The sequence below is a fragment of the Seriola dumerili genome, unplaced genomic scaffold (assembly GCF_002260705.1).
Source record: "Seriola dumerili isolate Sdu_G_001 unplaced genomic scaffold, Sdu_1.0 BDQW01001815.1, whole genome shotgun sequence".
Classification (NCBI taxonomy): Eukaryota; Metazoa; Chordata; class Actinopteri; order Carangiformes; family Carangidae; genus Seriola; species Seriola dumerili.
The window spans coordinates 666,845-690,255 of record NW_019176070.1 but is presented as its reverse complement, the minus strand read 5'-3'; the positions used below and the strand labels follow the sequence as shown (position 1 = coordinate 690,255).

Here is a 23,411-nt window from a genome sequence, read left to right as displayed (position 1 = left end):
AACATGTAAAAGTTGTCAAGACATTTCACACAAAACTACAAACATCATTGCGGGTAAAAGGTTTGAGAGTTTCCTATTTGTAGCAAAACAAACAGGAATAGTAAATTTATTACCAGCTGTGGATTAAACTTATTTGGGCACCAGGACTGCGTCTATGGCAGTGACTCTAAATAAACTACAGTGCCAATGTTCATGGTAATAAGGTCACCCAGTGCAGAGGTGTGGCACATTGATGTGTTTCTGGACAACACTGAAGCTCTAGGACACAGATGAATCAGCTATTACCAGACTCTGCCTGTTTGTAGGGATTTCTTAACAATAAGACAAACATAGACTGTATCCAGCCTTTTCTTTCGAGCCTATCTTGGACCAAAACAGAGACTGAGGTAAATGATTGATGGAGAGGCAGATGGACCAGATTTAAATTTTAGATGCCTTCCCCGTCAGTGGCAACTTGTGGTTGTTTTTTTGTGTTTTTTTTAGGGAACAGAAGAGATACCAAGTAGCATCAGCAGGTTGGAAAGCTGTGAACTGTTGTACAGGTGCTTCTAAAACAGGCTAGAGCAATGTTCTGCCATGTTTGTGATGGCTCTGCAAGAAAAACAAGTCTAATTTTAAACTGAATCCTACAGTGAAGGAGGCATGTGGGCCATACACATAATCTCTCGCTGTGCTGTAATCTTTGACTTTTTCTGAGCATCACCACCATCACGACCTTACACGTTCCCATTCCATCCCCTGTTGCTGTTCCTCTTCCCACCTCCTTCCTCAATCACCCCTCTCTCCCCCTATAGATCTCATATAAAAAAATCTGTTTGATTAATGTATTACTGAAGTTGAGCCAACTTAATATGTTTGATCAGGGAGTGGTTGTGAGATGCACACATGGTGGAGGATAAAGATAAGATGAGAGGAGGAGGAGGACTAGTAGGAGGGAGGGATTACATTTCTTGGGTGAAGTTCTACTTAGAGAACAGGTGATTATTTAAAAAAATAAAAAAAGGGTTTGATTTGAAGCCACAAATGTCTCTCTTGGGGATATAAATGCTTTAATGCCATTTTAAGAGTTTATTTTAGTAGTAGCTTTCTGCGTGTTGTAGGAACGTCATGGAAAATGCTTTAAATGCATTTTTATTTGGAGTCCCATGCTGCTGCGGGCCTCCTGGCTCCGGCTACATGAATATAACATCAAGACATTAAACCCCGAATCTAACATCTGTCTAATGATGAGGCCAGTCCGGTTCAGCTGCACATTTGCTATGTGATCTGACTCCTCGGTCCGCATCCTGAGGGGTTGGCAACGCCAAGAAATCCTCCACAAGAGTTTACAGCCAGGATTTACCACAGGGGTTAAGTTATCTGCGCAAATCATTCCCCTTTTCATTTGCAGAAACAGTCCTGCGGAAATGATTTACAAGTACAGTAGCTGCAGACATGAAATCCAAGGGCAACTCAGGGCTACAAATCACACTGGCTTTGCCTCTCTATTTACGACGTCCTATTGGTGTCATAGAACGGGACATATTCTAAATCTGAAGTTACAAATTACAGCATTTTTTTTTGGCTGTAATGAGGTATTTAGTTTCATCTGTGTCATGGTAAGTGGAAAGTAGGACAGTGTGTCACAACCCACAGAGAAAAAGAGACAAGCAAATCCTCTCACTGCACTGTAAGCATGATCCAACAGCAACTAAGCACCTGCTCCCCTGACATTACTCTCTGTTTTGTCATGTTTAAGGGTAAAAACTGGTCTCTCAGTCAGAACTGTGCAGCAGCAGTCTCACTGTATACTGTCTCAGTGAAGGCCTTTACATCCTTTAGTATTCCTACCTCCTCATCAGGGATGCAGCAGTGAATGAAAATGCAGTTTAACTCTGGAGTCCGAGTATTTTGAAGAAGGTGCCCAACATGAATACAAACATAAAAGCAACCGCTTAGAGAATAATGCAACTAATTCATATTTATGATTCATTCTTATTATTTCCATGGCTTTGTTACCCATATCAGTGTCAGACATTTCACTATTAATGCATATGATTATAGAGCAGAGAGGTCTGTAATTAGGTTCAGCTGTGTGACTGTTTTTCATTTGAGCGGCCAACACAATTTTCATAGCTGTGGTGGAGACGCAGGCAATAGTTTTAATATTTTTTATTTAATATTTTTTTTATTTATTTTTGAACAAAATGGAATTTGATGGAGGAAGGTTGATTTTTGATTTTGTGCAACTGAAGCTTCAATCCAAGTCCTAGGAAGGAGTATTAGGGCCATGGATGAGAAAAAAAAATGAGAAGATTTTTTTGAGAATAAAGTCAAACTGACTAAGAAAAGGAAGATTTTTTTTATTTTGCATTTCGAGAATAAAGTAGAAATGTCGAGGACAAAATCAACTCCCCTTCATTTTCTGTGCCTCTGTCAGCGCACAGTCGCTCCACGCATCCTCCCAAGCGCGCAATGGATGTGAAGGAATAGACTACTATTACTTTGGGGTCGTTGTTTGTTCTGTAGACCTCCATCCACACTACATAGCAACTAAAACCATTAGCACAACCATTGATAGCAATGCCACACAGCTTCAGCTTATCTTACAAATCCATGTGCCACAGCGCGTTGCGACCTTTGTTGCGGTAATGCCTGCGTCTCAGACGCCGCACCCGCCTGAGCTCCACACCTTCAGGATCAAACAACTTGATCAGTTGTCTTATTGTGTCTTGTGATACAACATATCCCCTCTGAATTGCACGCAGGTGTAACCAACAATATCCCTGCATTTGTCTATTACCCCCTATTTCAGTTTGCACGAATGCAGCCACCTCTCCCAAGCTTGTGTGGTTTTTCCTTCTGAACAGATGCAGTTTTCGGCACAATCTCTTCAAAGTCCTAATGCTGACAACTACACTGTGCTTAAGAGCCGAAAGAGAGAATTTTTTTGTTGCTAAAGCCGATTCTGAAGTACAATTTCATCAGTTCATCTATACAAGGCATTTTGTATTGGCAGTCATACGTGCTGTTTGATATCGTCTCAAAAGGTCGACTTTAATCTCGAAATGGCAAGTTTATTCCCGACATTTCGACTTTATTCTCAAAAGGCAAAATAAAAAATAAAAATCTTTCTCTTCTGATTCAGTTTGACTATATTCTCAACATTTCTTTTTTTCTCCACGATGAAAAAAAATCTTCCTCCTCCCCCTTTTTTTTTGTCATCCATTGCCCTAATACTCCTTCGTAAAAAGTCCTGACCTGTGTAATATACCAAAATATACCTCGCTGCTCCTCTATATCCAGACTTAAAAGTTAAAACAGATGAAGAAGAATGAGATATTAACCCTCCAGTGGATTCATTAGGCCCTCCATTAGCCTGGGTGACAGTCAAAGACAGCGCCTCTTGATAAAAGACATCTCTGAAACACATACAAATAAAAAGTGGATAATGAAAACCCATTATTCTTAAACAGTCTGGTGCATGACACAGTATAAGGCACGGTATCCCTTTCCATATCTGTCTCCTTACAAGAGGTATTGATTATTAGATCAATATATATAGCGCCATTTTAATCATAGTAAACCTTATGTATACATATTGTTGTATGTACCGTAATCTTGATCTTGAGATTAAGTCACAATTTTTATCTTAACTGAATAAAACAGGGTTTTGGGGCGATCCTCCTTTCCTCCCTCCGCTGTGTCAGAGTTGGGATGGTCCAGTCTCGAGTGCTGCTCTTGAGCCTGATGCTGGCTCTGTCCATCAGGGCAGCTGGTCATTGCTCTGCTGCCACGGATTGTCACAAATCACCGCCACGCCACATCTCCCCACAGCACGCAGGGTTCGGGACAGAAAATCAATGGGCTCTCATGGGCTACTCCATCGGTCCAAATATCTGGAGTTTGATGGCAAAGGCAAAGAGGCCGTGAGAAGGATTTGCAGGATGGAGAGGGGGAGGGATGCGAGCGGGTTTCCGAGCCATGCAGGGTCTGACGCGTCTCCTCAGGGTTGCAGAGCTGAATGGGGAAACAAGACGCTACATGAGATGGTAGGGACAGGCGCATGCCAGTGTGTTCTGAAAACAATAGGGAGTTCGTCAATGTAGCTTGGCCCGCTAATTTCTCCGGCCTATCAACAAGGTCAGCAGATGAAGCAGCAACACTGGTGTGTGACTCACCGGCTGTGTGTATCCCCTCCCTTCCTCCCTCTCCCTGCCTCCAGCCTCCAGTTACCGTTTTCAAAACACTCTTCGCTACAGGAAACAGCAGCACCAACCTCTGAACCAGCAGCCCCTCACGCTGAAAATTGAAAAGCTTTTTGACGCAGATTCGGATCATGCAATCCCACAGTCGGCATACATTTTACCGTTCATTGTGGCGTTTTCTTTGAAGTGAATTAGCAATTTTAATGACAGCGATCACCTCCCCATGCATAAATGCTCCAGCAAAACAATCCCCCCACCCCTGACACGCTTTTGCACCATCACTGCATCCTGCATGGTCTCAGCACCGCCCAAGACGACTGTAATTGGTTTAATGAAACACAAACAAACCAGAGCGTTTGAATGATAATGCCAAACCATTCTCCTGCACTGACAGAGAGCTGAGGACGTAGGTCTGACTATGCCAGACGACACTGGCTGTGACACACAGCTCATGGAGGCAATTACGGTACTTTAAAAACCCCTAGCACTCAATTGCAGCAGAATAATTCTTACTCCTTCTCAGAATCATAACACAGACACGATACACATACTGTAGTTTTATATCCAGTGTGATTTACGCACTCCAAGAATACCACTATAATTTTTTATGTCCATTGTGGATAAATGTCCATAAATACACCTAGAAATCATACAAGAAAAAAAAGACAGTAATCCAGTGAGAGTTATGTGCACGTCCATGGTGCATTACAAACAGGAGCTGCTAATTCAGCATTCTTCTAATGGTAGTTGATACTACCTTGAAAGCTCGCCTTAATATGACTAAACACCTTTTTGTTTCCTTTAAACAAAATATGTCAGATCCCTCAGCGCATCATGTTTAATATTGTCTTAACACTAAAACAGTGTGAGAACTTGAATACAGATAACAGGGTAAATAATCAAAGTTTCCAGATTTCCTGATTTATGTAGATTTAGGAATAATTTGTTCAAGGAATTAAAAAAGAAAAACTCTTTCCCAATTCCATACTGTATATACTATGGACTAAATGTCAAGGTATAATGTTTTTGCAGCAATAAAATTCTGTGCTAACAGGAAATTATGCATTACGTGAGCCAACTGACATCAATCAAACAGAGGCATTTAAATGCGTCTGCCAATTAAACTTCACACAGAGAAAGTAAGATTGCTTTCAGAGATCTTCCCCCGAGCTGCTCACCAGCATCCACAATTTGTTTTACAGCTGAGTGTGGCTCCTACTTTTCCTATTTGCATTGCATTGTGGACAGAAGTGCACATCAGCTGCACAAATGTTTGTGATTCTGTCAATTTTCCAGTGTGAACACAAAACCTGATTAGGATTACTAATGTATGAACCGAGAACACAGCTTAAGAATCAGACCAGGAATTCCATGACAACTTTCCGTACTTGACAGTATCGAAGAGAAGGTTTGATTGAAAGAGACGGGAATGAAGCAAAAAGACAGCAGATCAAGTCGTGTGAGGAAAAAAAAAAGGAAGGAGAAATTGAAGGAGAGAGCAGATCGAGTTAGTGCGTCATAATGAAAAGGATCGAGAGCAGGAGGGAACGTGGACAAGCCTGATAAGCAAGTGACTCAGAAAGACGCCAATGTTTGGAATTGAGTCTAACAAATTCTTTTAAATTAGAGCAGCGGCTCATGAAAGTGATATCATATGGAAATGGTTCCAACGAACCATTTAACATTCACCGCTGGAACTGACTGTAGATATGATTGCTTCAGGTTGCAGGCAATGCATGCAAATGTGCTGTTAAATGTGAAGTGCCGCCGTCCAGGTCGTGATTTATTTCCTCCAATTTTTCTCATTCTGCTCTTTGATTTCACACCTGGCTCAGGTTTTGTTTATATGGTTTAGACAATGAGTCTCTCTCATACTGCTACAAATAAAATGATGCCGAACCACAAGTGTGCTGGGTTTTGTAACTCAGTTGTTGAGACAAAGATTAAGGGGTAGTCACTGTCATTTTCTCTCTCTGTTTCAGTGGTGGAAAGCAAGGTGATCCTGGAGGGCCTGCAGAGGTACGGCCCCACGCCAATCTATCTGCCTGTCAGCTACCAGATCCTCAACGCTGAGTCAGCGTTCTTCCTACAGGAGGCAAACCAGGACTTAATGAGGAACTCCAGCCTGCAGGCTCGCACAGAGTCCTTCTTCATCCACCAGGCTCGGCAGATGCCCCTTGTCAATGCTAGCTACGGGCCGCTGTCTGTGCAGCAGCCTGTCCCACTGGAGCTGCTGCAAACCCTGCCGGGGCCCTTCAATACCCCCTCCTTCACTTCATCATCAGTGCCAACATCTGCGTCCTCATCATCGTCACCTCTGTTTACATTCAACTGGAAGGTCCACACCTATATTATCAGCGAGAGGATTCACCCCAGTTGGCCTAAGGTTCAAGTGTTGTTCTACATCGCAGGCAGGGACTGGGACGATTACAGCGCCATCCACAAGCTGCCCTGCGTCAGGATGTTCGCCTTCCATGAGACTCAAGAGGTGCGTGGCACATGCAGGCTAAAAGGTGAGTTGGGGTTATGTGTCGCCGAGCTGGAGCCCCTGGCCAGCTGGTTCAGCCTTCCCACCGTCAGGCCAGGGAGGCAGAGGGTCTCTGAGCAGGCCCAGGGCACTCCCGTGGAGCTCTACTACATGGTTCAAACCACAGACAATGGAGACTGCAGCTCAGAGGATTCAAGAAAGGGCAGCTCCGTTCGCACGGACCAGCAGAGGCCAATGGGCTATTTTGCAGGGCATACGCCTATGCAGCGCATCGGGAGTGTCAGGCTGTTTCAGCCGCTGTCGGAGCTCAAGCTGGACAATAACTTTGTGGTGATGGCGCCCTCCAAACCCATCCGTCAGAGGGAAACTGTCTCGACTTTTCTGGCTCTGTCTACGCTTTCCTCAGTGCAAATTTTCACCCTCAGGTGAGTAAGCCTCCTTCCGGGACAACACAGTTTCCTCTGCTGCTCCACTAATAAACAGAAATCAATAGACATACATGCACGCAGTTGAAAAGACAGAATTGGTCGGATATTAAAGAAAGCACCAGTGAGATCTGTCAATGCACAACAACATTTACAGTATAGCTATCTGTCATTCAAGTGTGAAATTACAGTGAGGCATACAAGTTATAATTTTTCTAAACAAAGTCATAGACATTGTTTGTCTGAGTCATATACTGAAATGAATCATGCTGGGTATAGCTAATCCAGCACAATGCCTCTTTGTTTCTCAAATACTTCACTGTACAGTATGTAGCTTTGTTATGAAGACTGGTCAAACATGTTTGTAGGCAACACAGATTAGCAGTAGAGTCACTGCATTTCCTCACCAGACGCTGTCGTGACTTTACCTATAACAGCTCGTTCAATCCAATCTAATCTGCACTTGGAAAAGTTAAGGAATAATCTCTGGCAATTCGAGATTAGAAAATGCAAGTATGATAAGCGTTTGATGTGCCGGTGTGGCAAAGTGCAGTCCACTGAAAACGTTGCCATGACACTACCTCCCTGCCATCCACAGCAGCAGACGGGTTATTTAGCCTGTTTATTTAGGTCATTCTGAACTAATCAGAAGAAAAAAAAACATAATGAAATGAAAAGACATAAGTAACCAGCAGGGCCCTCATGCAGTCCATTACTGTGGCTTTATTGTGTGCGCAGACAACACAGACAAACAACACACGGATCCTTAACCTCCTTTGTTGTTAGCAAATGCTAATTTCATTTCTTTTTTCTTTTTTTTTATGAAATATGACAAATGAATGACAAAGAAAGAGCTTTCCACACACCAAACCACAGCTCTGGACAGACCTTAAGCCCCTTGGTATTTATTTAAAAGTTTTGTGCATGCGGAAGAACAAGCTACTAATTGAAGGGTCGTGTTCATGAGTTGGTATCACAGATTTCTTTTTCTATTCATACTTTTACCCTAAACTTTGCTCACATTAATGATAATCTTTTGACTAAATACACACCCCCCAAAACAAGGAGTTTATTTTGCTATGCTTCTTTGGGAGAGCTTTACTGGCAGCCATAGAGGAAATATTTCTTAATAATTGCAGTGGGTAGAGTAGAGAAGGTCTATTTGTGCCTGTTGTAGCTCTCCAAATTATTTTGGAAAGAGACGGATATTGGACTTCTAAATACCTTCTAAACCACCATCTATGACAGTCTGGAGGGGATTGTTTTGACTGGATAATGCCTTAATTACGGCTTCGTGTTATTTATGAAAATTGTTTCATGTGCTTACCTTCAAAATTGCCTGTCTGAGGAAAAATTTTATCTGAGGTGATTCCGCACAACAACGGCAAAGTAGTTATTGATTCATTGAGCTTTGTCTCATACAAATTACTATTCAAAGAGACTGTAATTGCTCCATGTTGTTTGATGCAAATTAAGGTGTAAGCAATATGCATTTCCACTGGGCTACTTTTATGCCTGAGATCTAAATCATGGCAGATGAAACAGTTAGCAGCCTCAAAGTGGAGCTGTGACAGAGAGCCTTGGCAATTTGTCAACCCTGGGTAAGCAGGAAATCTGCCAAAAAGCCTCATTGCTTTTTCTCTCACTCCAGTGATGATGAACTCCCGCGAAGTATTAGTGTTCACAGTGTGTGTTTATCACATTTGTCAGCATGTGTGTAAATGGGGAGGGGGTTTTAAAGGCGGTATTTTTTCCTTTAGTGCCTTTTTGCACCACTGTTGCACCCCGATCGTTCAGAAGTTCATCTTTTTTATGTTTTCCGTTGGGATGGCGCAGACTTAAAATTCAACCAAAATACCTCATTAGCAACCAAAAGATTAAAACCTCAAAGTGTTTGAAAATCACAGGCTACTTTACAGTACTTGACTGCCAGCTTACCAAAGTCTGTGACTGAACATCCGAACGCTGATGATTAATCTCGTCTCAGCTGTTGGATTTCCTGATAAAGCAAAAACTTCACTTTAAAATACCCTTAAAGCATTTGATATCCTCCTGATGGTGCTGTGAATTCATGTTCCGTGTCCACAGGAGGTGGGAGCTGCAGAGTGTGTGCATCTGTGCTGATCCTTGTTCAAGACGGACGTTCTGAGCCGCTAATGTTTGCACGCCGAGGCTCTGCTTCTCCTCTCCCTCTCACTGTGTTTGTTTGCACACTGTCGGCCAGTGTTAGTCTATTCACTGTCTGTGGGTGTGTTTATGGACAGCTTACATTACAAGTACCTCTGGTGTGTTTCTCCCAGCAGCAAAGGCATCATTAACTATTCATATTCTCTGGAGCTACTCCCTTCTCCTCCACATTATCTTTTCTCCCCCCTCTTATCTGTGTCCCCCCCCTCTCCTCCACCACTGTCTAACTTGTCACAAAAGAATACTGAGAATCTCTCTGGACAGTCTGTATTCCTACATGTGCTGATGTCAGATGGAATCAGTTGGCTTTTTTATACTTAACATTTTGCTACACTTTTTTCTTCACTTTTTTTTTTTTGATAAAACTGCAAAACTCTATAGTACTTTGGGGAAATAACACAGTCTATAATCCTCTTTGATTTATTGTTTACAATCAGATTAATTGACAAAGGATTACTTTCATTTGCCCAGACAGAGCACCTTGAATTTTCTACACTTTGTCCATTAATCCCACCAAAACGTTGACGTTAAGTGAAACATGACATGCCTGCAAATTAATGTACAGTTAATTCAGCTGGCTTCCTCTTCTCGAATGACAAGGCAAACTAAGACATCACTGCTTGCGTTGTGTGACAACACAGTGAGGCAAATCAAGCGATTTCCTTTGACTGATTATGTGAAGATGGTTCCCGAGGGCTAATGATCGTCAATTCAGTTCAAAAGATGCATCAATGTATGTAATCATTTATTAGTCTGCTTTGTTTATGATATAATCAGCAGGCTTTCATGCACTCGTGTGATTTGATTCAACTGAATAACTAATCAATTTTTTTGGGTCACAGTGGTAAGTGTGAGCCTTATTCTGATGTCTCTGTGTTTAAATCCTGTGCAAAAAGGCCACAGTGACCCAAATGCAGAAAAGTAATTTTATGCACAAGCCAGAGCTCGGCTAGTGTTGGTGAAAAAAAAGATCTCTGGTATCTGTAAAGCGGCTTCCATGTTTCAGTTAATAAATAAGTGTAAGCACTGATACCATGAACTTGATCAGCAACAGTTTTCCTTCTCCTTCGCTGCTCTGATGTTACACTGATGTCTCCTGTCAGCTGCTACTTGTCCTTTCAGGATATTTACGGGAGGATTAAACCGATCATGTAACTCAACTTTCTGGAGAAATCAGGTCAAAGCAATATGCATGGAAACACTTTTATTTTACTGTTAATTCTAGATAGTTTAGTTATAACTTGTGTCTACATACTCACTGTTAACATTAATGTTACGTTGGTCAACCTACTGTGGTATGACAAATAGGAAAGAATCATGGCAAAAAAGTCTATTAATGTGTTTCCTAAAACTGGGATCAGTTAACACTGGGCCAGTTTTTACTTCAATGAATTAATGACTCTATTTAATGAGTCTCAAATGTTCCTCATTAGCTGGAATTGGAATTAGCTGAAATATTATATAATATCATAATAACTTATTAAAACAGGAAGCTGTAGAGTGCCGGACCTTCATCGTCATGGTTACAATAATAAAGATGAGGTTAAAGTTGTGGAGCCGTCACAGTTTGGTAAAGTTTGGAAACAGAACCTACTTGGTTCGTTTTAGGGACAGATCATTGTTCGGATCAAAATAAGTACTTTGTTAGGATCGTCGTCATGGTAACTATAATAAACGGTCATGATTAAAAGATGCAATATTGGCAATTGGTTTCGAATGGGAAACAAACACCAGTCTCACATGTCAAAGTCCTGTGTTTTTATCAACCCATCCATCCACACCCAACCTCCTTTTTCTTACATGGACTTCATCACTCTTAACACGACATCACCTGACTCCCTCCTTTGCTACAGCTGCTAGGGGTCACCTAACAATAAAATGGGACTTTAGGACGTAATAAGCTGCTGACACAGACGACCTAAGGGGTCGTTCCATTACAGCACAACGGCCTCAATCAGACAGTTGATATTTGTTCTGTTTCGCTGATTGTTTTCTTTTCAGTCGTGCATAATTTAAGAGTTAAAAGTTACATTTACACGAGAGAAATAAGATAAATTCACAATAATAACTTACATTTCTTTTATTTTTAGCTCTTTAAAACCGTCATGTCTCTGGATCTTCAGATTTTAGCAAATATAGCAAATATTCTCCAAGGAAATTGTTGGCATATGAGATTATGAAATGATATCAGATATTATGTTGCTTCTACATGATAACTATGAGGGTAGATGATAATGTCCAGCTGAAAAACTGGTGTAACATGTGAACGATAACATTCAAAATGTGTCCTTGTTATCATACAGTATATTATCGATGCCTCGCCAGCTCTCCACTCTGGCTGAGCAGCCAAATCAGACCACTTAACCAAAGGGCTATTTTATTGGTCATTTTTCTTCTATCTGCCTTATTGTGTAATTGGCTGTATTTTATCTAATTTAAACTAATCTAATGTAATCATTTTGAATGTAATTATGGGCTTTTAATCCCTGCCACTTGAAAAATGACATTTGCGCACACACAAAATCATGAATATTTGCATATACACACTTGCAGACACATACTGACACTGACACTCATACATATGTGGACCTGCTCTGTGCCAACTGTAAAGTCATGGTGTGTTTGTCAAGCTAAAGGCTCCCGCTGGAATCAGTAATTCCCTGCTCCCTGCCTCATTAGCCATGGAGAGAGTGGTGCAGCAGGTTCGGAAAGGGCTCTCCAGCTACTCCTTATTCAACATGCAAATGAAAACACCATTTCCTCCTGAACAAATTAACAGGCTTTTCAATAGATAAATTGCCCCAGCTGTATTGTAATTTTGACTAAACAATCCGACATATTTCCACAGATCCCCCCCGGGGCCACTGTTGCTGATGAATGCAAATGAATTTCTAATATCTGAGCGTGTGAAGGTATGAGTATGAGATTCTTCATGCTGTGCCAGCCCAAACAGCCAGCATGAGTTGTTTTATTATTCAGAGATTGAGCAGGTGAAGGAGCCAGGTTCAGTGTCGGGCTATGAATAAAGAAGTGGATTTAGCTGAGGCCGGTTCAGTGTTCGTCAGATGTTATGCAGACGTGATGCGGTGATTCATGTCAGCAGAGATCGCTCCTTAACACAGTTCAGGTTTACAGGTCGTGTGACCCCGGCTGATTGTTATTGGCCATTGTTTGTTGAAATATCAGCAGGAGAAAAGGTTAGAATAAAGATGTTCTCCTCAGTGTATTAGCCTTATCTTGACTGCACTCCTCTGTGACTCAGTTCTTGGTAAAGGTCAACCAAGATAGGTATGTCTCTTTTTCCATTTCCATTTCTGTACTTTTTCTTGTATTGTATCTGCTGCTTTGTCTTGGTTTCTTGTGTTGTATAACCTTTCTCTTGCACTACATGTGCTCTCCTTTCCTCTCATGCTCTCTTGCTGTCTTCGAGTTCGACAGTTCCTCCACTTTGTGCTGAAACGTTGGGCAAAAAACCTCCTTTGTTTTCGAGATCTAAATGTCCACAAGACCCGTACCTTCAACTAAAATTCAATTCTGTCTCAGTGTGAAGTTCAGAGTCTCCATACCCTCCTTTCCCCTTCTTTAACCAGCTCTGTCTTTCCTTTCGCTCAGTTGACCTGCTCACCAGTGTTTACTAAATAGCACTCATTCACTCATTAATAAGCAATTAGTGATTTGTGGCCTGGGGAGAGTGTTCACAATGTGGATCCCACTCTCTGCTGGGCCCTGCCACCACAAAGCAATCACCAGTTCCCCGCAGCAAGTAATTTGAATCCTTGTATTTTCTACCATAATGATTTCCCATCACTTTTCTCCTCTTGAATTTGTGTCTAAACTGATGAATTTATTGGACATTGGAAGCCCAGAATGCATTGCTCTCCCATTTCCCTGCTGCCTGTCTTCATTTTTTTTTTCTTTGCACTTGCTCTGTCCATCTGCCTTTGGAAAGGCTGCATGTCCCCAAGGAATTTTTGTGATCCCACAGCTTGGCAGTGGGTCATACAAATGTGCCGTACCATTCAGAGTGACACATGCCTCCAAGACTTTGAGTACTGACAGGGCCAGAGGTCGCTTCGCTTTTTCTCTCTGGTTGCTTTGAACTTGTGAATGTCTTGCAGGCTTTTTTTTTTTTTTTTTTTTTTTATAAGGGCAGCAGAGAGAATGAAGGAAGCTGGAGTGGGTCTTCCCAAGAGAGCAGTGCTCCATGTCTGGTCCTGTGTTAGAATTACTGAAGTGTGTGTGGTAGGTGGGGAAGTGTATCTGTCCATCGTACATGTTTCAACTTGTATCCGGATACACACTCCACACAATCCGATACAAAATAATATAGTTTAATAATATTCAATCATATTGATATCGATGATGTTTATCAGATTCTGAGTGTATATCTGTTCATCTTGACACCCAGAAGTAGATTATACTATTATGACTGCATAGTAATTTATGCCTGACATTGAGTATAATACCGAGCCTCTTACAACATCCACAGCTATAGATGGTAAAGGCAACAGATGTACTCTAAAGCTGTATAGATGAGTTATTCCTGGAAAAATGTTACTGTCTTTTGACATTTGTCAAAATATTTCAGCTTTAAACCAAGTGCAAAACTATAACAAGCAATTTTTTCCACAATAAATAATCTCACACTGCGAAAATTGGTTGTGGGTTTGGTATCCAGAAAGGTTCATGTCTCTTCACAGCCTCTTTTCATAAAGTTGCCCAGCGACAAAGCAGTCACTCCCATTATGTGTTGAGACAACAAATGGCAGCTAAACTATCAAAATCAATTTCAACCACATGACTCTCGTCAGAACAAAACAACAAAGACAAAGGATTTTTTTTTTTTTTCACTGGCAAAACAAATTAAATGTGTTGTTAGCGAACATTTTGTTGATGCGTTCAGTAGGCTATCAACAATTTGCGACTTTGTTAATTAAAAACATTTCTTCATTAAGTTTCTGACAAAATGTAATTGCTTTTGCATATTTGTAGGCTATAAATCTAATTCTGAGGAGGCAATGCTGCTTGATTCGCAATTTTATATAGAGTCAACATAAGAGGAGACTAAAGAGTGAAAGGAATGTTATATTGAAGTGGCTCTAACTAGAACTGGAATCACTCACTTGTATATTTAATGTAAACTTTGAAGCAACATCAATGGTTCTGTACTGACACATTTTAAACTTGAAAAGGTATTAATAAAATCTTTGAATGTGCTTCTTTTCACATTCAGGTGAAAAGCTATTTAGATAATTACATTCGGAGGTTGACTTTTGTCTTTTAGGTCTCATTAATCATTGTGACAGAAATCCTCCATGACTGAGACAAGAGGAGTGCAAGAAAAAGCAAGACGAGACATCTCTATCACTAACTGATAGAGATGCTTCTCAGAAGAAGTCAGACTGAACCACTTTTTTTTTTTTCTTGACTGATGTGTTCGTAAACCTGAGTAAAATATCTCAAATTTTCTAAAGATTTTAAACCTCTTTGATATTAGTTCTGAGAATCAGTTTTGAGAATTTCCAACACTACTTTTGGAAGCCAAACTGCACACAATGATTCATAAAAAATTTGAGCTCCTAGTTATTTTTTTTCCAAAATAAAATGAATAAAATTTTGCCACATTCAACAACTAGTTTGTACGTGGGGTTTTGATTGCACAAATAAGGCTGAGAATCACATTGTCCTTGAATGCTAACTAATTGTTCCTATTAAAAATAATGAGGCGCTCACAGAGTAATGCTTTAAAACAAATCGACAGTGTGCTTAACACCGAAATGACAAATTACAAATAATGAATGGTTGCTCTTAAATTTGTTCTCAGACCACTGTCATTAGAGGCATGGTGTGTGCTGTACAGATTGCAAAGCCCTCTGGGACAAACTTATGATTTAGGGCTGTGAAAACAATCTTCATTTGACTTGACTGCCATTACAGCCATTATGTTCTGAATGTACTGTGCAGCTCATGATCAGACATCAGCCTTGACATCTAAAACCTCAACCCAAACAATTTGGGTTGCAATTAGGAATAGTCTTATAATTTTGTTAAAGCCAAATGGGACACAGCTCAAGGACTACATTTAAGATTAGAATAGATATCGCATTTGATCAGAAATCTACCGGAGTACCCGCTTAATGGCCCTGTCATGAGCCAGAGGAGATCTTTTTTCTGGGACTGCTGATGCAATACCTTAACTTATCACGCTGTTGTTAAGATCTCCAGGCAACACTTTTACTCCAACTTCTGCAACACTGATAACTCCAGCTCCTGCAATGTGAGTTGAAGATGATATATGTGGGGCTAGAGGCGGTGACAAACAGGGTGGGATTAGGTAGTGAAGCCGTCCTGGCAGAATAAGCTCTGCTGGCTAACTGTGGGTTGGCGTCTCAAACTCTCTCCCAGACAATCATAAGCTTGGCCTTCTAATCACTTGTTTATCCTTGATGTTTCTCATAAGGATTTACTTTGATTAGTTTGATCCCACAGACTTGACAGCTGTAACACAAACTCAAAATCATGCATATTTTAATGTGGACTGGAGGCAACGAAATAAAGAGAGAGAGAGAGAGAGAGAAATGATGAAATGTTGTGGTTGCCATACATCGGGAGCCCATTTTAGAAACAGACAGTCAGCCACAAAAACAGACAAAATGCACTAACTCATCTCAGATATAAAAGAAATTGCTTCACCCACAGTGGGGTTAGAGATATACACAGAGATTGAAACACAGTCAAACAAACAATAAATAGGGAGTCAGAGTAGACGAGAGGGTGTAAAAGACGGAAAACAAGCGAAGACACCAAAATGAGTTTCCTACTAGTTAATTCAAAGTAAAAAAGCATTTGTTGTTTTCCCCATGGAACAAAATGTGTTTGAGTAATGACTTACCCCATGTGAACAGTGCCACGACTGGTTTTATTCCCAAAATTTGAATCATTAAAACTTAATCTGTGTGTGGAAACAAAGGAAGGGAACATTTAAAGGCAAGCACTGTCCGAGATGACATAAAAAAAAAAAAAACTGTTTAAACTACAGTCCGTGCTTTGCTTTGGCTTAAAAAAAAAATGAAGGGAGTCATGTCCCTAAATAGCAAGGATTTGTTTGCGCAGTGGAAGGCGAGAGCTCACCAGCGCCTGATCGTGGCAGTTGGCCTGGTGTCATCTGTGCAAGCCTGTTACCCCTGTGCCTGTTGACTGAGGATTAGTGGCACTTTTTCTTTTCCTGCTTCAGCTTTCTACCTCTTGCTCATTCAAAAGAGTCCAATACTGTAATAGCTTACATCACTGTCTTTTAAAGACAAAAAAAAAAAGATATATATCACTAATACTGTGTTTGTACAAACTTCTAGACATAATGGTAGAAAAAGACTAAGAAGAAATGTTTTTCAAGACCTACCCCCAAAAATTCTAAATTCTCACCAATAGAGGTATGATGATGCGGATGCTACACACTCTTGCTGCCACCACCACTACTACCAATAACAACAATAATAATATTAAACCTGAAATGGGACATCAGATGCCAAATTCCTGCCAATTCTATGCATTTTATCTAATTATTACGACACCACCGGGACACCTGGCTCTTTCTTTCACTGGCTATTGTGTTGTTTACATTCTGTATTGTGTGTTGTGTCATCAGCACAGCAGTAGCAGCTACAGTCCTCCATCAATGTCTACACTGAATCCTTTCAGCCTCAGTACTGTCGTATGTATTTTATATGTAGCTAAATGTGTAAGTCGGTAGAAAAATAGATCAGATCTCATGCCTAGTGTTCCCTTATGGTATTACTGTTGGTGCCACTAATACAGCATGCTACTCCTACTGCTAGAGGACTCTGCTGCTTCAACGTAAACGTGTGATGTGTTTTGGGCGTGAGCTTAAATGATGATCGCGTTCTTCTAGAAAGGACAGTCTCCTTACAGACACCTGTACTGATTCAAACTGAAGCATATCTGTTCTCCCAGCACCTTTATAGTTTAAGAGACATCAACGGGGCGTCCATGTTCTACACAAAACATCTCAAAATGTCACAATGTGTGAATCTCACTGCCACTGCCCCCCCCCCCCCCCCCCCCCCCCCCCCCCCCCTCCTCCTTCACTCAGCCAGCTGAAATGTTAAATCACCTTTCCATACAACAGGACTAACATGACTGGCTGAAATGCATGAATCAGCATTTGCAAAATATCAGACACCCATATATTTTCTCTTGCCATACGTGATCATTCTGCGTGTTTTCTTCAAATTGTATTTACTCTATAGCCAGTCAGCAACGTCTTTGGACAAAGAGGTTTGAGGCATCTCGGTATCTGACAGAAGCCCTCCATAGTCTCCAAGAGTGACAGTATCATTCCTGGTTTCATACATTTCAAAGCGCTTGCGTTGGGGATGATAGTTACATTACAGAATGTTAAAATTCACCTTCTGCTCCTCCAAAAATATTGCTGTTTTATGTGCTTTGCTTTCATTCCCAGAACAGGTCGTCTTCAAGCAGAAATACAGAGTTCGAGGCAGTGACAAAAAAAAAAAAAAAAAAGTAAAAAAAAGTAGTGACAAAGACCTAGAGAGAGCAACAGAGAAAAAACAAACTGACAAACTGACAAGAGTCTGGGCTTCAGGGGAGAATCATTAGACTGATATAATATTCAGCATGCAGCTTGGAGCAGTGCCTTTGGCTGGGCTTTAAGCTGTGTAGTGTTGGTCGGTCTGGCTGTAGCTGGTTGGGAGGTCAGCCATTGATCTGCAGATATAAGCTGGTACTTTGGATCCAAGCCTTCATCATCCTGCAGGGTTACCACCACTGTGGGTGGATAAGCCTTGATCTGCTCAGGGGTTCGGATTTGTGTGTGTGTGTGTCAGTCTGTGTGCGCGCGCAGGTTGAGAGAAATGATGCAAGTGTCCGTGTGCGTCCACATAGGTCTACAGATGCGGCCACGTTCTGTTTGTGCGTGTGGTACGTGTGCGCCGTGCGCTTCTTTTTACGTCAGTGGCAGCCCTGCTGGGTGGAGTGAGAGAAAGAAAAGAGGAAATGAAAAGATGAAAACAGAATGACGGGTTAAGAAAAAAAGTGAAGGTTGTGTAACTGATCGTCACGCACTCATTAGACGTATTTTGTGTGTGCACTAATTTGGAAAACAACTCAAACTTAACAAAGGAAACATCAATCAATAGCAACATGAGAATAAACCTCACAAGATGAAATTCATACAGTATTTCATCAGAGAGCTGGTGATTAAATGACAGGGTGAACTTCAGTTTACCACAGTTGATGTCATCTATTTCTGATGGAGAGCTGACAGTAAATAGTCGGGAATCTGGGACATTTTGACTTGAATTTATGGGCTATGTTTTGAAAAAGTGTCTCGTGTCTTTTTGACTGATGTTAACATTTGGTGTCTTTGACAAGTGACAAGTTTCTCCTGTTCACTGCCATTCAACTTAATGACTCAGCTGCTCATTTTCTAAGGTGATTTAGTTACTTTAAAAATGAGTGTCCTCTCCATCATTTTGTTCAATCCACACGTTTCCCTTCCTATTTCCATCACTGAAATTTTCAAGCACCAGCTGAAATACACATCAGGAATAACAAAAACATGATGCGACTTTCCCTTATGATTAAAAATGTTGGGTATGGTAAAGGTGCTATACCTGAGGTCTGTGCTACAAAGCAGGACTTGGTGAAAACAAGGTTTAAACCTGGGTTTCCAGGGTTACAATGGTGGTTTACTTCTCCCCAGGGTACAAAGCCATGGTAACTTATGCTGCACACTTAACCTGCGGCGGAGCAGGTTATGTTTGAAATAACAGATCAACGCATATAAAAGCATCATCGTCAGACCAATCAATTCTCTTGGAAAAAGGCATCATCATTTGCAGAGGTTCCCTCCTTAGGAGGGCAAGAGTGTTCAGAGACCGGCAAACCGCTTTGGCTTTCCCTGTCAATTTTTTATAGTGACCCCCATTATTGCAGAGGACCAGCTCCTCAGTAGGAGTGCACTCCTGTGTGGGAGGGCCCCCCCTCCTGTCTTCTTCATTTCAAGCAATGTCAAAGCCATTCCATTGTGGTTTTCTATACTGATATCACCCTACAACAGAGACTGATTGAAGCACTAAAGCCTTGTACAAGTTGTACTCATAAGATACGATAGTAAGTACTTATTGCTTTGAATTATGTTTTTATATTTATACTTTTTTGCTCCTGAGTCTGTTTGTCGCTGCCAGGGTTACAGCTGAAAGAATAAGGCTAAACTTGTCATACAAGCGATAATAATACATCAAAGCACATGAATTTAATGAAATACAAAAATGTAATTATAGCCACATTTACTTGCCCCTAATGATGGGGTAGTGATATTACAAGTCTATTATCATTCACATTCACATAGTTGGTGATTTGGCAGCAGCAACTGTGTTGCTTTCAGCCTGGATTATGTGTTCAACTTCTTTGTATTTGTCTATTATAGTTAACTCTTTATTTGTAGAGTATCCAACTCTGCTGTCAGAAGATTTGTCCATGTTGGTGATTGGTCATATGCTACAGACACCACCCCTCGTATATGAATGCTCTCAGGAAAGCCTGGGTTGACTTGCCGAGCTGATTGCAGTGGTTGGGTTAACTGAAGCCAGGAAACAAAAAAATATCCTGGGTTTGTTGAACTCACTCTGTAGTACAGGTGTCTGATGGAGTAAAGCAAACGTTGCTCCATAGCACTACTCAAGGTCAAAAACTCCATATAGTACCTTTAAAAAGTCGTAGTGCGCTAAGCATAAGTACCAACAATGAGGAAAGTAATTTGAAGCATAGGAGACTAAATAATAGTAATCTGTGCCAGATAAGAGTAAGTGTCGATTTTTACTTTAGATTAACAAAAGCCCGTTTTGGTTTTGTCGATTTAATCCACAAAGGATGTATGAGTTTTATTAGTCAGTTTTTTTTCCTTCTTCCATTTTCCATTATAGGTTAATTAATTTTAAGTTCTGCCTGAAATTCTCATTAACAATGCACCGAAGGTGATGCAACTATCCCTTGTGGTAAAAGATTAAAGTAAGTTAAAGTTGGGAACTAATTTCACGACTTTGAGATTTCCTAGAATCGCTGTGGTTTCCTGTGAATTAAAAATAATTACAGTTGTATATGCCTGCAGTTTGATAAATAAGAGATATACCTTATTTGATCAAGATGAACAGATTTCATTATGTTTTTCTGCTGAATTTCTCTTCATTGTGGATCAGTAAGTGGATCAAACCTGATTAAAGACGTTTTTTGTTCATGTAATGTCAAAGGGCCGTCAGTCAGTATGATTGATTAACCTTATACAAACAGATCAGCCTGCAAACAAACAAGTTCAAACAAGCTAAAGATGGTCTTTCTCTTTCTTAATGGATTTTAAATGTTTTTGAATTCGCTACATTTAAAGAGAGGCACTATTAATATGGTGAGTATTAAGTATCAGATCATTAGATCATTATGTATAGTACATAATATCTATTCTTCATAATGGTGATTGGTATCAGATTCTGTGTGCAGCTGCTTAACGTGAAAAAAAAGGAATAACTAATTAAAATGGTCAAATTAATATAATTATTGTACATCACTGAAACTGTAAATATAGATCACATTGAATTGATAATATTTCCTTCATTAAGCTCATTTTAAGGGATGGCAACCTTGAAAACATTTGTTAGAGAATAATTCTGCAAAAACTGGCTGTTACTCTGCATGCCTTAGAGATGAGTGCTTACAGGCTGATAGACTTTAACTTGTTCAAGAAAAAAACATTACTGTGTGACACTGAATTCTGCTTTTATGGAGATGATGGTAAAGTTTGAGTCTGAATGACAACATTTTTCATGTCTCCTCATTTTCAACTCTAATATAACAGAAAACGGTGCCTTCACCCTGGAGTGAAGCTCCCTTTGTGTTTTGCAAAGCAGTCTTTGAGCCTCCACTGTCGTCTCTGTCGGGCACTAGATGCTGCTTCACAAAACCCTGGAGGAGAGCATCAGTCCAGAATGCTGGTGTATGTTTTCTATCTGCTCTCCTGACACTTTACCATTTATGTAAAGGCTTGTAAAGTCCTCTATGACCATTTCACCTTATTCACTCTCCAGTCGGCCCTTTTCTGGGGGAGATCTGGCAGTGTCGCTCCACTTTTCTCAGTGCAGATGAGCTGTGTTGTGGCCCCAAGGATTCACTCTGATTCTCTTTGTCTCTCTTTCCTGACATACAAGCTGACACAAAAGCACAGACTGTGCACCCACACAAACACATCAAATCAATTCCCCCACTTCTTTCAACAGCTTTAGTTGCTACTTAGCGTATTCATGAGAGACACGAAATGTGCTTCAGTCCATTTACAAGCCATCTCCAAGGACAGGGTCACAGCTCCATGTCCAGACTGCAGTGACCTTCATGTAGCTCACCCTGATAGCTCTGTGAGAAACTCACTCACTGGAAACACAACAGCAGTCTGTGCGTGCGTGCGTGCGTGCGTGCGTGCGTGTGTGTGTGTTAAGGCGAGGAGACGCATTTCGATTTGGGGGTCATGACTGACTCTGCTCCGGTGTGGGTAAGTTGGTCCTGACAGTTAGGCGATAAAGTTGAAAGAAAAAAATTATGGACCGAAATGCCAAGCAAACACTAAAATAGTGCTTTGTACCAGGAGCATTATTTTTATAATTGAGTTCATCAGGTTGCAGCGAAGAGCCACCTGAAGTTCACCTCAGTCTCACAGATTTGCTCACCTTCAGCTCTCTCTGCAAAGTTTACAGCCCCGCATCACCCTCACCTCCTCACCCGCCGTCTCATCCAAAGTTTGTATTTTCCTCCTTGTCATTTTCCTCAAACACCAGCATAAATTAGCAACTCGTTTCAACAGAACTGGGATGGGAAAAGCCTTTATGTTGGAGGTGTCTTTGCAGGTTTCAGCGCTCAAGATCTGTTTTCTGCTCTAACGAGCGAGTGAAAAAAAAAAAAAAAAAAACAGTTGCAGATGTGTGTTAGTGAATGTGAGCACACAAACTTCTTAATGTGTCATGAAACTATGGAGAAAAAAAAAAAAAAACATGTCAGATGTGTGAAAGTACATATTTATTTGTGTGATGTTGGATCTTGATCCGTTTGCGTGAGGCTTTTGCTAATTAATGTGGCCAGAGGAGAAAATTACAGGCCTGTCTCGGTCACTTCCTGCTGGCCGGTGTCAAGACCTGAGAGTGAAATGGAGCCGAGTGGAGTGAGCAACAGGAAGCAAGGGAGAACTAAATGCAAAGTGGCTGGTTGAGTCCTCAGTGTGCTGCTTGTGTTTTGTTTTCTTTCTTTTTCTTTAGCTGAATGACTAATGGCGAACTTTCAAGCACGGCCCAATTTTAGCAAAAATGTTTTCATTTTTGGCTGCAGCATATTGATTGCTTGCTCAGTGCTTAGCTAAGTGCTACTTAACAGACTCAAGAGCAGATGTCAGTATGTTTAACAAAAAACCCTACCCTCAAACGTTTATGATATGTTGAGTGTGGCTCGCAACTAAAACATCACCCCACATCATCACAGACTACCCTGTTGGCATAAATATCCTTTTTATATGTCGTAAGCTTTTCCTTATGAATAAGTAGTCAAAAAAATAATCATTACCTGGTGTACATTTTCTGCAGAAATTACTATTAAAAAAAAAACCCACATCACTCCTAACAGGAGCTTTGGAGCCAGCAAAGACCCATGCAGCTACAGCTCTAGCTTTTTACATCTGCAGGATTTGACAAAGCAGATCGTGGAGCAAATACATCTAAGGGCAGTGTTTCTGAATCTGGACCCTCCAGAGTAAATCTGAGCTCTCACACTCATCGATCATGTCAGTTGGATCCGGGCCAAAGGGGAGAGAAAAAAAAAAAAAAATGATGCACTATTGCAATTTAGTTCTGACTCAACCTGTTATCAATCTGATCTATATCTTATTCATTGAACGTGTTTGTGAGTGTCACCTTGCATCATCGACTCTGCAGGTGGTCAAATCAAACTCCGGTGATTGACAGCAGGGCCTGCAGCGTTTTCCTGCACCTAGTGACTGGCTGTGTTTGTGTTCTCTGGTGTCACATAGAGCTCATGAAAAAATTAACAGATTGTGTC

The 23,411-nt window shown here is 40.9% G+C and overlaps 1 protein-coding gene across 1 annotated transcript in view; it reads left to right on the top strand.

Moving 5' to 3' along the window:
* Positions 1-23,411, top strand: part of LOC111238960 (transmembrane protein 132C-like) — a 138,694-nt gene that overhangs the window by 37,813 nt on the left and 77,470 nt on the right. Inside the window, exon 2 of the mRNA XM_022768696.1 lies at positions 6,170-7,100. Coding sequence (XP_022624417.1) covers positions 6,170-7,100 — 931 coding nt within the window. The remainder of the gene's footprint in view (positions 1-6,169; positions 7,101-23,411) is intronic.